Source organism: Centroberyx gerrardi, chromosome 19 (genome assembly GCF_048128805.1).
Source record: "Centroberyx gerrardi isolate f3 chromosome 19, fCenGer3.hap1.cur.20231027, whole genome shotgun sequence".
Lineage (NCBI taxonomy): Eukaryota > Metazoa > Chordata > Actinopteri > Beryciformes > Berycidae > Centroberyx > Centroberyx gerrardi.
This window is the reverse complement of record NC_136015.1, coordinates 19,089,014-19,104,432: the sequence shown is the minus strand read 5'-3', so window position 1 is coordinate 19,104,432 and position 15,419 is coordinate 19,089,014. Positions and strand designations below refer to the sequence as shown.

General features: G+C 40.4%; 1 protein-coding gene across 1 annotated transcript in view; it reads left to right on the top strand.

Moving 5' to 3' along the window:
• The first annotated feature begins 1,138 nt into the window (after nt 1-1,138).
• The window catches only part of crybg2 (crystallin beta-gamma domain containing 2), a 47,584-nt gene continuing 33,303 nt past the window's right edge, over nt 1,139-15,419 (top strand). The window contains exons 1-3 of the mRNA XM_071915356.2: nt 1,139-1,350; nt 9,347-9,452; nt 15,257-15,412. Coding sequence (XP_071771457.2) covers nt 1,139-1,350; nt 9,347-9,452; nt 15,257-15,412 — 474 coding nt within the window. The remainder of the gene's footprint in view (nt 1,351-9,346; nt 9,453-15,256; nt 15,413-15,419) is intronic.

Here is a 15,419-nt window from a genome sequence, read left to right as displayed (position 1 = left end):
TGTGACCATGTTGCTTCATTTCCTTATCCCATGATACACACTGTGGCCGGATGAGGAGCAACAACACAGTCTCTGCGTTTTTCCTGTTGTCACTTTTTGTCTTTTATTGGATTGAACGAGCTGGTAGCGCCATCGTGTTGCAGAATGAGCATCCTGTATGTAAATGCACTAATTTTGTCCTGTAAACTCCAACTTCCAACTTCCAACCCCCAGTGCTTTTGCGCCCCCGTGTGTCCATAATCTGGTGTCAGTGACAAGGTGGCAAACAGAAGGGAGACCACTAGATGTCGCCATTGACTCACTGAGATGTAGCCTACTCCTTCCAGGTGTACATATAGAACAGACAAGGACAATTAAGCCCTAGTATAAAAGTTTATCAGCTATCTAATCTGTCAGTTGCTCTAGGAAATCATTCCAATGAAATTATAAATAAAAAAATAAAAAAATAATAAGATTGCTGGGTTATGGATCATTTTAATTATCTGTTCTCTCAGTGGTTCCCAAATTGGGTCCTTGAAGGTGTTCCCATGGGACTTCCCAGCAACACGAGGAAATAGCCTACTTTAATTTCACTTTTTTTCCCTCCCTAAAAGAAGAAAGAGATGAGTCTGTTGTTCATCCTGTAGGTTTCACTCTCCACTCTCTGTTGCCTCCCCACCTACAGTACGGACAGTTGTGTATATTCTATCTAACAACAAACATCCTCCCAGATGAACTTAGGACAAAATTCTCCCAAATGAAGGGAGTGTCTGACGCCTCTCTGCTCCTTGACGTTTGGGAACGCCAACGTTATCGGTCTTGGATACAGTCATGATTTGGGCTGATACATCCAGAAATTGAAGATACAATCTATCAGGAGCAAACCGAGCATATTTTGAATTCTTTTCCCATCTAGTATTTGTTATTATTACAGATATGACTAGTGGAGGCTGAGGGGCGTGTCGCCTGCTCGCCACACCTGAGCGCTGCGTGCTGCACACAAAATGAAGCGGACCCACCTGTCAACAAGTCTCATCCGAGCGGTTTCTCCTCTCCGCTACGTCTCTTTCATGAGGTTTTAATTGAGAGGGTTATCGGCGGAAAAAACTGGCGACCCGCCCTCGATCTTTTGTGAGTGAAATCATCATCACAGTGAGAGATGGCGAAGAAGAGTTCACCCAAAAAGACTCTGAAAAGTTTGTTCTCCAAGAGCGAAGCCAACCTGAAGGAATCGGTGGAGAAGGATGAAGACAGAAGCGGCGGGGGGGAGGAGAAGAAGAAGAAGTTTAAACTCTTCAAATTCAAGATAAAGTCGAAGAGTGCCTCTGTGGCCGAGAAGCCAGCTCATGAGGATCAGAGGCTGCAGCCCAGGTATGCGTGCGTGATGTTTTGACGTTGAGAAGTTTGGAGCCTGTGTTCATGTCCATGCATGTGTCACTGTGTCTGTGTCTGTGTCTGTGTCTGTGTCTGCATGGAAGAGAAACCTCAAGGCAAAGCAGCTTCATGTTGCCTAGAAGCTGCATCGTTGTTGCACATGATTTACTGGCTCAGCTGTCACCCGTTATTGCTCCTAAAAGTTGCTCAGAAAGAGGCTGGGAAATATGAATGTTGGTTAATTTCAAATGTAGACTGTTTAAGCATTCTGAAAACTGAAATGACAATCAATATCAATAATAGACAAAACTGTTTTATGATATTGTGTGATCTTTTATTAGGTTGATGCTTTCTCAGTTGAGCCTGACTCATACAAAGCAGCTTGTATTACACTGGACATCAATGCATTTGTCACTCAAGTCTACTAACTACTCACTGTTCATCTGGCAGGTCCCATACAGAATACAGTATGCAACAATGTGTTTATATAACAATAATGATGATGATAATTGGAGTATGATAGCTTCCATATTCTTTTATTTCCAGCACCCTGCCAAATCCATTACATGATCCAGTTGATGCTATAGCCTAGAGGTGGTGACAGCCTATTATAGTCTAGACAAGAGATGTTGAAAGGTGGAGTGTGGAATCCATAGAAAGGACATCCATTCTTTCAGTCATTATGTAGTTGTGCTAAACTGCAAATGAAATGATGGTGAAATTAAACAATTCTTCATTTCTCTGCGAAAGCCCTGCAGATTCCTCCAGGCCTCTGCGCTGCAGACCTGCTGCACTGTGGCATGGTCCAGTATAGTTTAAAATAGTTCTAAGTTGAGCACATACTGCACGCTCAGCCGTCCTGGTGTGGGATCCCTCTGTGACCTGGCCCGCCCAAGGTTTCTTCCATTTTTTTTTCCTAACAAGGTTTTTTTTCTTGGGAGTTTTTCCTTGAATGCATTGAGGGTCTCAGGCTGGTGGTGCCGGGTAGGTTAGGCTATGTAGAATAGGCTGTTATGTCTTGCTATAATCTATTTTTGTGTGTCTTGCTCTTCCTGATGTCTGTCCTATGTTCTATGGTTGATTGTTGATCAGTTAGATCTAGCTAGGCTCATTCTCTGTACAGTCCTTTGGGACATGCTGTGATAAACAAATGTGACACTTTATTGGCAAAACAATAACATTGCAAGGCTCATCCAAAACAAATGCTTGATTGAAAATCCATGTTTCATCATAGACAGGGCCCAGCAACAACAGTTAGCTACTCCACCTGGCCTCAAGTTCATTAACATGAAAACATTAAAAACTGTGATTATGCCATTTAAATAGAATTGTGATATGATATTTTTTCCGATTTTGCAGTTTAGCAAACCAAAGTTTTGATGGACCTAGAGCTCATGCTGCCTTAGTGCTTTAGTCCCATGATTATTGGATAGTAGTGACCATATCCTATTGCAATCCTGCAAGCAGTCATAAAGCCTTTAACCACCATGCCATGGTTTACTTTCACTACCTTGAATGGTCCCATGGAAAAAATGGGACACCATTTTGATCTTTGGTGATATGTAACACATGCAAGCATTAAATACAGCGATTGCCATCACTACATTCTCATAGCATCAAACAATAGAGTTATTCAGCAGCTCTATGAAAATGCATTCTACCTGTGAGGTGAGCTTTGCATCCTGTCCAGTAATAGTTGAGGTAAGGAAAGGGCTGGCTAAGCTGATGCCTAGATAAGTGCAGCCTCACCCTGGAGCGTATACAGGGACATCTTGTAGTGCGCAGTATATCCATTCAATGGCATTTCCATTGGTCTGTGAGCAGTGTCACACATGCAACAGATGCATACATTATTTGTTTAGGGACTGTGATATGAGTTCAGTTTGGAATATTTAACACTGCAGAACATTAACCCCTTTTGTTAACTTTCATATGCAGTTGTTCAGTGTTGTTTACTAAGTAATAAAGGTGAGGCAGTGAGAGAGCCACTAGTCACATGGCAGGACAATCAAATCATGTGGTTCCTGTGGTTGCAGAACACACCGTGTGACAGCTGCCGTTGGCTCAGTAAAGAAACGATGGATGACTGACACTCCTTTATGTCTAGATAAACAGAGCAGTAGTATTTACCTGCAGTACTGCCTTCTGTGCACACAGGGGTTATACTAGGGTAGAACTTTGACAGGATGTGGACGACTCACATTTTTATTATACAAAGTCATCTATTGTGGGTTTATTGTAGATGATGGGCAAGCTGCCCAAAATGAGCAGAAAGGAGAGTGTATACTGTGTGTAAATTTTTGTTATCTGCAGTGTTTTTCCTATAACCTTTAAAAAGAAGGATGCAAGAAGAGATTAACCAGGGGAATGCATTATAAAGCATACTCACTCCACTATCATAAATAATAACTTAAAACAACCTTCCAGTTCTCCTTACATGAGGACAATAGTCAATAATCTATAGTATACCATTAAAAAAATAGATGTGTGTGGGAGGTGTCATTCCTCTTCATATCCCCTCATCCACTGATTGTTGATTATGTTATGACTAGAAAGTGTTAATTAGAATATTAGTTGTGATATTTATAGTGATTTGTAGTGTATGGACATTTCTTACCCTTGACATGGTAGATCAGTGTCCTAGATCAGAGTTAAATCCAGTCCTAGACTAAATCTGTTTTTGTTATTAGTCAAGGATTTAGTTTTAATCCGTGTCCAGGATTTTATCAGTCAGGGACTTGCAGGTTTCAGAGTCCCGAGGTCAGCTTGTTTGTTTTGACTCCATAGTTCATGCTGTTGTGGGTGATGTCCAATACATTGGTCTTATTATAGTGTTAATGTCAGTGTGTCATTGTAGAAAATGTATGAAGTTAAAGAATAGCCAGCTGGCCACCATGCCCCATCTCCATCTAGTTCTAGTCCCTGACAAAACACAGCGATGGAGTTGCAGACTGTTGCGTGTTTTTCGACTCATACACCCGGCAGCCATATTTGACTTTAGTGACAGTATCAAGACAGGCAGAGTGGTGCTATGAAGGGAATAACACAACTCCACTGTAACTGTAGTGTAGTGTCCAGCCTTGAAGGATTAAGTCTGTCAGGACACAAGACTCTTGGATTATTCTCCCCTGCAGTGCACATTTGCTGTTGTTTTTTTCCTTGGGGAATTTGAGCTACAGTTACTATTCATGGATTTCATTCCATTCCTTTGAGTCAATCATTGATTCAAAGCTGTATTGGGAATCAGATAACTTCAAGGAGGTTAGAAAGACTCTCTGGTTATCAGTGAAATCAGCTGGTATAATGTTGGGTGGGAATGGAATCCTTCAGACTCTTGGCCCTCCATGGCACATGGTTGCCCATCCCTGGTGTAAAGTGATCAAAGACCGACTGGGTTGGCAAACATGAGCGTGCTGCATGGAGTTTACTGACGTCACCTTCCATAATTCCTGGGTATTGAAATTAAAATTTTCAAACAGTTGCCTCTCTCTGCCATTTGGAGCCGCCAACATGTGAAGTTGCCTAGTGCAGCTTTAGAGTATGCAAAGAAAAACACTAGAACCATAACTGGGATCAAAACAAAAAAATATTCACCACTGCTGTATAAAGTTACAGAGGAAACGCTGGGAAACAAAGTAACTTTTTTTGAACTAGTCAAACACACTCAGAGCTATAGTTTGTAACTCTCTCTGCTGTAGTTGTGAATTAACACAAGTACAGTAGACAAACCTGTCCCTCTACATGCCTATTGCATTGCTATGAAACTATCAATCAATTACACAGACACACACACATACACACAGACACACACACACACCGTTATTGTCCTTAGGGAGACAGCCACAGTTGTACAGGTCGGCAACATCTTAGTCAGAGTTGCAGCTCATACTGTATCTGAATATCTGGCATTATGAAGAACAATCAGCTTCATCAGATGACACTGCCTTGTGGAATGTGTTATCATTGAATTACATTCAAGCGGAATGCATTATATATGTGACCTACATTGCCACTGAATGAGGGTTGAAATAAATGGAAACAAATATGTATCCCTTCCTGTATTTTTTGTCAGATATACAGTATGTGTGTGTTAGATGATACATGTGAGAGTGGACTATAATAATCTCAACATCCCGATGGTAGCCAGATATTAGATACATGCCTGTTTTGCAAGATTACAGGACTACTGATGCTGATGTACAGGTTGTATAATTTCTATATCTCTTCAGATCTCAGCTGTGTATTGTGTTAACCACTTGTCTGAAACTGAATTTTGCTTCTCTTCATTATCTAATTCATCATTGTCTGGCTCTTAGTGCATTAGTGCTGGAATGCACTAAATTACCTGTGATTCACCTACAAATTTCAAACAGAGGCCATGGGGTCATACGTAATTATAGTTATTCACAGAGCTGGATACAGTCAAGTTAAAGATTCCTTTGTCAGTAAAATCGATGGTGGTTTGAATTCAAACTATGCTGATAGTACTATCGAGTTTTTCTATATGTGGTCCATTCATTCTATTGTTCATAGTTAAGTCAGACTATCGATCCCAAATAACACGACAAACTAAAGAATACTCACCTGGCGACATAAAGTGTCAGTAAGAGATAAGAGATTACAGTTTCTTATTCAATGGAAACGCAACGTCCATCTCTGCAAACAGTGTTTAGTTATTTATTTGCATGCTGTTTGATTTAACCATTTCTCCAGCTTGCATAATGGTGCTTTTCATCGTCTGACTTAAAACAGTATTTGAGACCATTTTTGCATTTTGGCATGCCCATCTGTGTGAGGGTTCAGAGTTCAGGAGCAGTCAGTCTGCATCATAGCTGCCTCGGGGATATGTGTCACTGCCAAACAGGCAAAATTACTACTTGAAAACTATAATTCTCAACACAGAATGAAAAGTTATTACCTCGGTCTGCTATGTTGTGTTTGTACACAGAGTTGTCATACATAGAAATAAGATTCTGTGACTATGTTGAAAACGGAAGTAAGCGAGTGATGATGACTTTGAGTCCTGACATCATTCGGTGGTTGACCACACATAAAGTCATAGGTTTGTGCTCTGAAGAGTGAAAATGGTGAAACATTAACTTTGATGCACTTATGTGAGAAACGGGCTGTCGTAGTGATGATGTGGTCGTATTTCTCTGTGAGAATTCAGCAGTAAAAAGGCTTTGGTTGGATAACAATAATGTTTTACTGCATGTTGTAAAAAAGAATACTGAAAACTTGTGATTTAATTGCTTTTCAGTCCCATTACGTTTAACCATGTGGCTGAGTTGTGATATCCTTCACGTTCACACAACTATAAAACAGTGGAGGAGAGTGACCTACACTACCAGTCAAAAGTTTGGACACACCTGATTGAATGTTCTATGTTTGTCATTATCGTAAAGCCATTTTGATCTAAAGGCTTATGCTTAAAAGCTTGAAATCTGTTTCTTAGACAAATATAAATAGTGAAGTTGATGCCTATGTATGAATTTCTTCCCAAAGCCATTGCCTTTCCATCAAGGCAAAGGGTGGCTACTGTAAAGAACCTAAAATATAAGGTAGTTTTGATTTGTTTAACACTTTTTTGGTCACTGCATAATTCAATATGTGTTATTTCATAGTTTTGATGTCTTTACTATTATTCTAACATGTGGAAAATAGTAAAAATAAAGAAAAATGTGTCCAAACTTTTGACTGGTAAGTGTACATAGTTGTCTTTCGTCTCCCTAAGGTTCTCGTTATGTAAGTCTTAGACACTCCAACAGGCTATCAATCAAACCACAGTAATACACATAGTCATGAACGACGGTCATGCTCATATACTGTATGTTAATCAATACATTTACTAAGAATACCACTCATACTCTCCCGTTTCTTGCCACTTGTCGCTCTCCTCGTATGTTTGTGAAGTTATCATATTGATTTACATTGTGGTTTGTGGATGTAACATATTTGGCGCACCGGTCATTGGCTTATCTTTTATGCATCTCAAATAGAGGTTCTGATGAATATGTTCAAAGCCTAAGATGTTGCTTATTTTCGAACATTTGCGTACAGAAATTGTGTGGTTTGGCTGTAGCAAGTGTCTGCCAATTTGTAAATGCGGATGCAAATTTGTAGCCTTGGAAAGAGCACCGGAGTTTCACCGGAGCACGCATCACTTTCCTCCATCCCTCTCTTTCTCTCTTTCTTTCTGTCTGTCTATTTCTAATCCAAACAAACACACATATTTTCACCTTTTTCTTCTCTCCCTCAGCCAAGAAAAGTACAATACGCACTTTATTCTCTCTGAGTTAACGGAAGTTCAGCAGGACTCAAGGACAGTCATAAGAAGCTTTTCTCTGTGAGGTGTTGGAAGTCCACACAAAGGCTTTGCCAATTTGTTTGCATCTTTGTCAGTTTATATGTAAACACATATCAACGAGGATGTGACTCATCCACATGCCTCTGGACTTCCTCTCTTTCCAATAAACAGCCTTGTCTGTCTCACGCTGCAATGATTAATTACTCAACTCATCAGCTATTGTCCATGATGCAGCTAAAAGTGTGAAAGATGATGAAAGACGATGTGAAAATTCCATAACGCCATTTGGTAAGCTGATTTACTAGTGTTTACTGTATTTGACATAGAGTACCATGGGTACATATGCAAAAAGGCATGTGTGTGTTTGTGCCTGTGCCTGTGTGTGTATGCAGGTGTCCATCTGAACCTGTCAGATTTCATAACAGTGTCAACTCCTGTCTCTTGAAGTTACATTAGGCTTAAAGCCACAAACACGGAATGGTGCCAAAGATTCACGGTGAGCAAGGTGTGTCGCCTACACACACACTGAAAAATGTCAAGCTATCCGCACCTACAACAGCCCATTCAATAGTGTTCATGTTTACTGTATGCACACTTTAATATGCATGAATGCTTATGTGGCAGTGATCTATATATTATGGCAAAACGATACATTCTGAGTCCTACTAATGTTTGCTTGTCATTTAACTTCCTGTTTCATCCAGTTATGCAAAGGAAAACAGCCTGTGTGTATAAAGAGTCCTTTGTACCACCATTTACAGCTGCTCTGTAGTGATGACAGCGGATTAATAATGGAGCCTCTCTGTTGACTTTTTACCTTCTGTTGAACCTCATGCAGAAGCTGAAGTCCCAGGATATGAGTAGGAAACAATTATGATGATTAATAAGACTGAACAAAGATAATCAAATGCTATTTAGGCCAGACATTTAAGCTTCTTGTTTCACAACAAAGTGAGCAAATGAAGGAGAGAATGAATAATGTTTTTTAGGCTTGTAGCTCTCATTTTCTTGTTTCAAATAACACTCAACATACTGTGACATATCTCACGAGCACGTTTTTAACCAAGGTTATTTCATAGATATCGGAAGTCTCGATTGCACACCTTACCCTTTGTTCTGTTCAGAAGTGGCACTTTAACCAAGTTCAATTCTTAAAAACACAGTCACTCTCTGTTCAGCCTGTTCTATACGACATTCCCCAAGCATTGATTCATTGCTCCATTTTGCCAAGTAACATTCTCTTTTGTGTTTTCTTAAAGGCATTGATTATACTGTGCAAACGGGATGAGATGCATAGATGGATTGTTATCCTCAAGCACTGCCTCATGCTGAAAACCTTGGAAATCAGCGTTTGCAAAGCATTTGCCCCAGGCGTCTCATTCTTTCCAGATAGGTCACCCAAACCAGCCAGCATTGTTAGCACCCCTACTGATATCGATTTCACTCTCCAGTGCAACTCCCAATTTGTACCTGTGGAAGACGGGCCGTCTCTGTTCACATTTATATTATCTGGTACACTTTAAGGTATTTGACCAAGACCAAACAGAACTATAAAGCTTAGATTAGTTAAATTGTGTTCAGCAGTGGGAAATATATAAAACATTTTATTTTTTTCTATTTATTTTCAGGCTGATTCAGAGATTAGAAATACCACTAATTCCGCATTTGTGATTGTGTGTCCCTCAGTGCTGCAGAGCCTGACAGGAAGGCTGAGGATGGAGACGCCTGGCCTGATGCCAGCAGCCCGGACGGCAAGAGGTCGTCTCTCTACGCCACGGCACCCAGGTCAAAGGTCAGTAATGGCCATCTGAAAGTTGTTTGTCGTTGACCTCTGTCTGTTCACAGGGTATTGATAAAAACTAGTAAGTCCACCATGTTTCAGCCAAGTATTTCAGACAGTGCAGTCAAGTTAGAAAGGAGAGATACAAATGAGTGGGCCAGGTTTGATCCCAAATACACACTGACCAGAACATCTTCCGCTGCTCTTTTTTGTCCTACATGAGGAATGAACCATTCTTCACAACAACTCCTCAGTACAACAGCAAGCTTCAGTAAAGGGACTCCCTATTTTCACGCCATTTCACCTGGATTACGTCAAAGAGGGCGTGTGACTGTAGAGTGTGCTGGTGCACACAGAGTGAGCGCTTCGTCAAGCGAAATGCCTGCATTCCAAGCGACAGCTTACTCCAGTCTGCTGCAACATAAACAATGAACAATCATATGTTTATATAACAGTATAGGGGTTACCTTTTCAATGTAAAAAAAATTTAAACTTGTGCAAATGTGAGCATGAAAAAGTGTTTCCCTGTCACATATACACTCAACATTCAACTTTTATTCCCACAATCTTCTTCCACCAAAATACACTGTGGAAGACAGTAGTAAACAGTGAGAGCCACTTATAAAACCTGAGATTTTATTGAAGTAAGAACTGCTTGGTGGATTGGATGTATGCTGAATTGAAAAGTGGCTCCTAAAGATGCCTTAAAGGCCTGAAGTCATGTACTACCAGGTATGTAGTTTATAGGCCATATTAAATTGACAGAGTTTGTATCGTTGCTACACTCAATTCAAATTTGAATCATATAGACATTGCTCTGACTAGTAGTAAATGGTATGGGAATCAAAGACTTTAGCATTTTGTTTTGGTTTATGTATTTTCAAATCAAATATTTGCTAATTTGTGGAAATAGGCATAAAACAGTAATACTCAAAAATGTTAACTCTTATCAATTAGAGTCTTCTAGCAAGGTTCAGAGTGTGAGAATGTGCAGCAGACAGGGATCATGCACACACTAACATAGCGAGTCCAACTAGACAACTCATTTTCATTAGCAACCCAATTATGAAAACGTTGGTCAAAGAATTTCACCCTGAAGTACCTTGGGTATGTTCAGCACATTGTTTTACTTTTTTGGTTGGGATCAAATGTTGAATCACATGGTCTGCACAATGCTATGCTGGATTATTGTGATGTTGTTATCAATTCTAGAAATACAATCATTACATTATGAAGAGGCTCTTCCCCTCTTTCCTTTTGTGGTTCACTGTGACAAATGGCTTTTGCCAGACTTTTCTCCTTGCACTGCCACACTGTCTCAACAAAGTGAAAAGAAGTTTTGGGAGAATTTTTGTCACGCCAGACGAGACCCCATGCAGTCGCAGTACCTTGATGCTTTCCACAAGCAGTAGCAAGAACGCTACTTCACTCAACCGCTGGTTCACACCCACCAGTCAGAAATGGTCAACCCCTGTTAGCTTTACCCTGAAGTGTCCCCTGTGTTTTTTACCATTTATCTCACCAGTTCAGATCCCTGCACCAGCTTGGATAATTACTGTCAGTAAATGAAAAATGTCTCTTTCAGAATTTATTGTTGCACTGCCTCTGACCAAGGTGCTTATGTCTTGCCTGCAATAAAGCCTTGCCTGAATTTAACATTCACCAAGGGCCAAATGCCAGGAAAATGTATCTTTGGTATAAATCATTAAGGGTCACCCAACACAATAGCCAGTAACTTTTTGAAGTGATATTATTTGAATGCCTCGGTTGTATATAGTCTTGGGTCTTGACCAGTTCTCAAACTTTGTCCATACTGACCAAGGTATGCACTTTCGGACCGTAAGCCACTCAAAGCAAAGAAAAACAATGGCTTTGCATCAGACAGGCTTCTGATTTTCTGTCTTTTACTCTGGCTCTAGACAAAGTGATAACATCTAAACTTCAAACTTTTTCTCCTGTTTCTCCGATGCCTAGCCGAATGTGAGTTGCAGCATGTTATACCCATGTGGCACATGATTGAGCAAGTTTTAAAATTAAATATGCTCCTGTCTCTCACAATATCTGACAGTAGTACACAGGTATGGTGACATTTCTGTGAAAAATGCATTTTAATTATTTTGGCTGGTAAAAAAAAAGAAGATTTTTGCCAGGTATGTCCCTAAATGACTGACTCCCCATTGCTGAAATGCGCATGCGTGACTCTGTGTCCCTAACTGACTCCCCATTGTTGAAAGATCATTGTTCAAGTCCCTTTGTGTAGGCCGTCGATATAACTAATCTACATTCACCCTTGAGCTGTTGTTGTTTGTTTATTTGGAAATAGCTAACTACAGACGAGAGGTAAGCTATCTATATTTCATTTAGTTTACCGTTTGGTGTGTCCTTGCTTGTATGCACAGATGTATAGATGTATTAAGGTATGGATGACTCGAATACATTTTCCATGTTACATTTTCTGCCACGGCAGCTGCTTTAGGGCACAGGGCGTTGCCCAAGAGCCTGAAAATGTTTCCCCACGTCTCATTGACCTTCAGCAGAGAGGAAGTATCTTCTGGAGCCAACATGAAAAAAAAGAGGGTCCAGTGGCATTTATGGGCAGAAAGTCATGGGCCAGATGTTTCAGTTCCTGACAGACAATGTTCCCCACATGGCTGCATTCGCTGTCTGGCTAAACCAGGCTTTCCTAGTCTTGTTTTAGTTTACCATCCCCTGGCAGGTGAGCCACAAGTTAACTTTGGACACCACCTGTATCAATGTGGTGACTTAGTGGACATTAACAATAGTATTGTAATGAATGTTATGGAAGGACATCCATATTGCATAAACTGACAGTGTTTGAATTTCGAAAAGGCTTTGGCAGGGTATTTTTATATATTTAAGTTGCCCAAATGCTAAAATTGGCTTAATTTCCCAAGGGCTTGAGATTAGTGAACTACTGTTGTATAATGCCACAGCTTTATTTTATTTTCCCCGAATCTGATACACTTTTATCTTATGGCAGCCTCAGGTCTTGTTATAGTAGTAGGTATATTAGTAGATATCATCTCTGTCTCTCACGCTCTCTCTGTTGCTGTCTGAGGGAAGGACAGATCTTTAGGTTCCCAGCTCTCTACAGATATTATAGGCTTGTCTGAACAGGCATATTGTTGGGGGCTAATTTTTGTCAAATGGCCCTCCCTTAGGTGAATTTTGTCATCTTCAGTGCAACGGTAGCTGCATTCCACCTTTGGTCTGTAGATCCTCCTCTTCTCCCTCGGGGGCCTGCTTGCATAACCATGGCCCGTCTTTGCACATGCAAGCACACTCTCACATATATTTCTAGCGTGCTGTGTGCAGACAATCACATTTATTCAACCACAAACACGCTCAGTATCCACTCATTAAGTCACACTCACTAAGAGTCATACAGATGTTACAGACTGCAGCTAATTGACAAACTTGTCAGTTTTCCTGTTCTACTGGTCGCCACCACAGAAAATAACAGACACAAGACACAACAGACATAACATAACAGACATAACAGACTCTGTACACAAGTTCTGGCAAAAGTCGTCTCAGTGGTGATTGTTGAAGATTATGCTGCTAACCAGACAATAGAGGACTCCTGATTCTTACTTGCAAATTATGAAAAAAATGTTTCTCAATGTGTTGTAGCCTTGTTTTTCTCATAAATTTGCCCTAAGTTTGATTTCAGAATGTATACTGTATTCTGTGCATCTTGTTTCTCAGGTATGAATGCACTAAATGTAACAGATAGGTGAATAGGTAGGTGAGACAAGCGAGATACAGTATGTCTCCAGCAGAGGGTGCCAGTGCATTACTATGTAGCGATGTCTTGGTGATGTTCAGTTCTGATCTGACAGCTTTGTAGCTGTCACCTCTAAGACAGCTGACATGGGAAAACAATGAGAATCCTCCTGCATGTTTTGCTTCTTAAACTGCGATTCTATTCGGAGAAACATGGGATGGAGAGGTGCAATGTGTTAGGATGAGAGAGCCAGTGTGTGTGCATGAACAATCTGTATGTGTGTGTATACTGTATGTATGTGTTCAGAACAGATCAGCTCTCATGAAACTGATAGACAATAATATATATGCAAGCATTGGGTGTAGTCTTTATTTACATTGTATGCATGTCTGAGTTTCTGGAGAAGCCTTATCAAAGTCAAATAGTGAAATAATTAAGAGGACATGGACCTCAATCTGTCTCCACTAATCATCATAACCCAGTGCTTACCTGGCCTCCGGCTACCTGCAGCGATTCATTACATGATCAGCGATTCATTACGAGTGTGTTAATCTCTGTCCCTTTGTTGTTTATGTTAGTGATCATGTGTGTGCGTATGTGTGTACACGGGTTTACAGAATGTGCACTGAAAACATCTCCGGATTATTGCGCCGATGCTGCTCCTGTGACTTACACAACAGAGTTACCCTATCCATCCACTGTAGACCCAACTCAAATTCCACTTTCATTGTTGTCTTTGCCTTTCATACCTTTCAAACTATCATTGAAGGAGGAATTCCTACTGGCACACCCATGATGAAAATCTGGCAGATAGCAATGACAGACAGCCTTATGTTCCATTCTCCATTGTCATCAAAGCTCAACAAAACATACACACACACGCACCGGAATAGCATCACAGCTATCTCTTTTTTAATGTCTGCCATCAAGAGCATGCTTTCATTTGGTTAAAAATAACTGGGCAGGAAACCCCTGTGACTTTCCTTCCCCAGATATCTCACCTTATCTCAATCCTATTCAGTTACAACTAACTTTTTTTTTATGTAATAAGACTTCATTGTTTCTTAGGAAGGTTATGGCTCTAGTTTAGTAATAAACTGCCCTGGCTAAGCAGGCAGTAACATTAGGGATAATGTGAGGATAAACCCGCTTAAAATCAGTTTACCCACCTTCTTAAACTGATATAATCTTTTAAATATGTATTTATGGTGTAGCCTACATCATAGTAAATAGTATCAGACTACGTAACAGTCAGTCACACTTTACTTACCAGTGTGGTAAGTAGGTAAGTATGGTAAGTGATTTCACCCTCAAAACCTCTTGGTGAGTACCATGAAGTGTTGAGGGTAAAATCATCACCATATCTTTTATCAAGACTGCCAAACCACACTGTTAGTGCCAGTAGCTCCTGAAGTAAAGTAGATCGTGTTCTACTAGTATTTCATGAACATCTTTCAGGGTGGAGCTGTTTGTGCTCCTTGGAATGAAGGCAGGGTGTCAACTTGTTTCATGTCCACAAGTGCAAAAAGAATTCATCAACAGTGGTGGATTGTCTCCGTCATTGTGCATATTCTCAATTCTTATTCTTACCACTAAAAGAGTAGAAGTATTTAAAAGCTTCTAATAAACCATTTGCTTGGGCTTAAAACAATGGTTGTGCATTTTTTGGGTTATCACGCGTTGTTTGTAAAATGGTTGGGTTTGTGGGCTATTTTGCATTATGAATAGGGGTGAATCGATATTATATACAGTGAGCCATGAGACTTCTTCCCTCACAGTTATGAATCAATGTTACACCAAGTGCTGGCATCAAATTTTTAGTAGTTCTGGCATTCAATTTTCAGAGGCTTTTAGTCAGACCTTGTAATGATGTTTTATCATCTTGTTAAAAATTAATAAATTCCTTGAAATTCTGAAGTCTTGCATTTAACAGAGTTAACCTCTCTCTCTCTCTTTCTCTCTCTCGCTCTCTCTCTCTCTCTCTCTCTCTCTCTCTCTCTCTCTCTCTCTCTCTCTCTCTCTCTCTCTCTCCCCCCTATCTCTCCATCCCCTCGTTTCTCCCTCTCAGGTCAAAGACTTCAGCTACTCAGAGTTGGATCTTCGTAAACCCAAAAAGTTTGGTACCTTCACCTTTGGTCTTAGAAAGAAGAAGAAGAAGGCTGAAGAGAGCTTCTCCAAGAGCACCATAGGCCTTCATGGCCCTGGCATTAAGGAGCAAGAAGAGGTAGCTC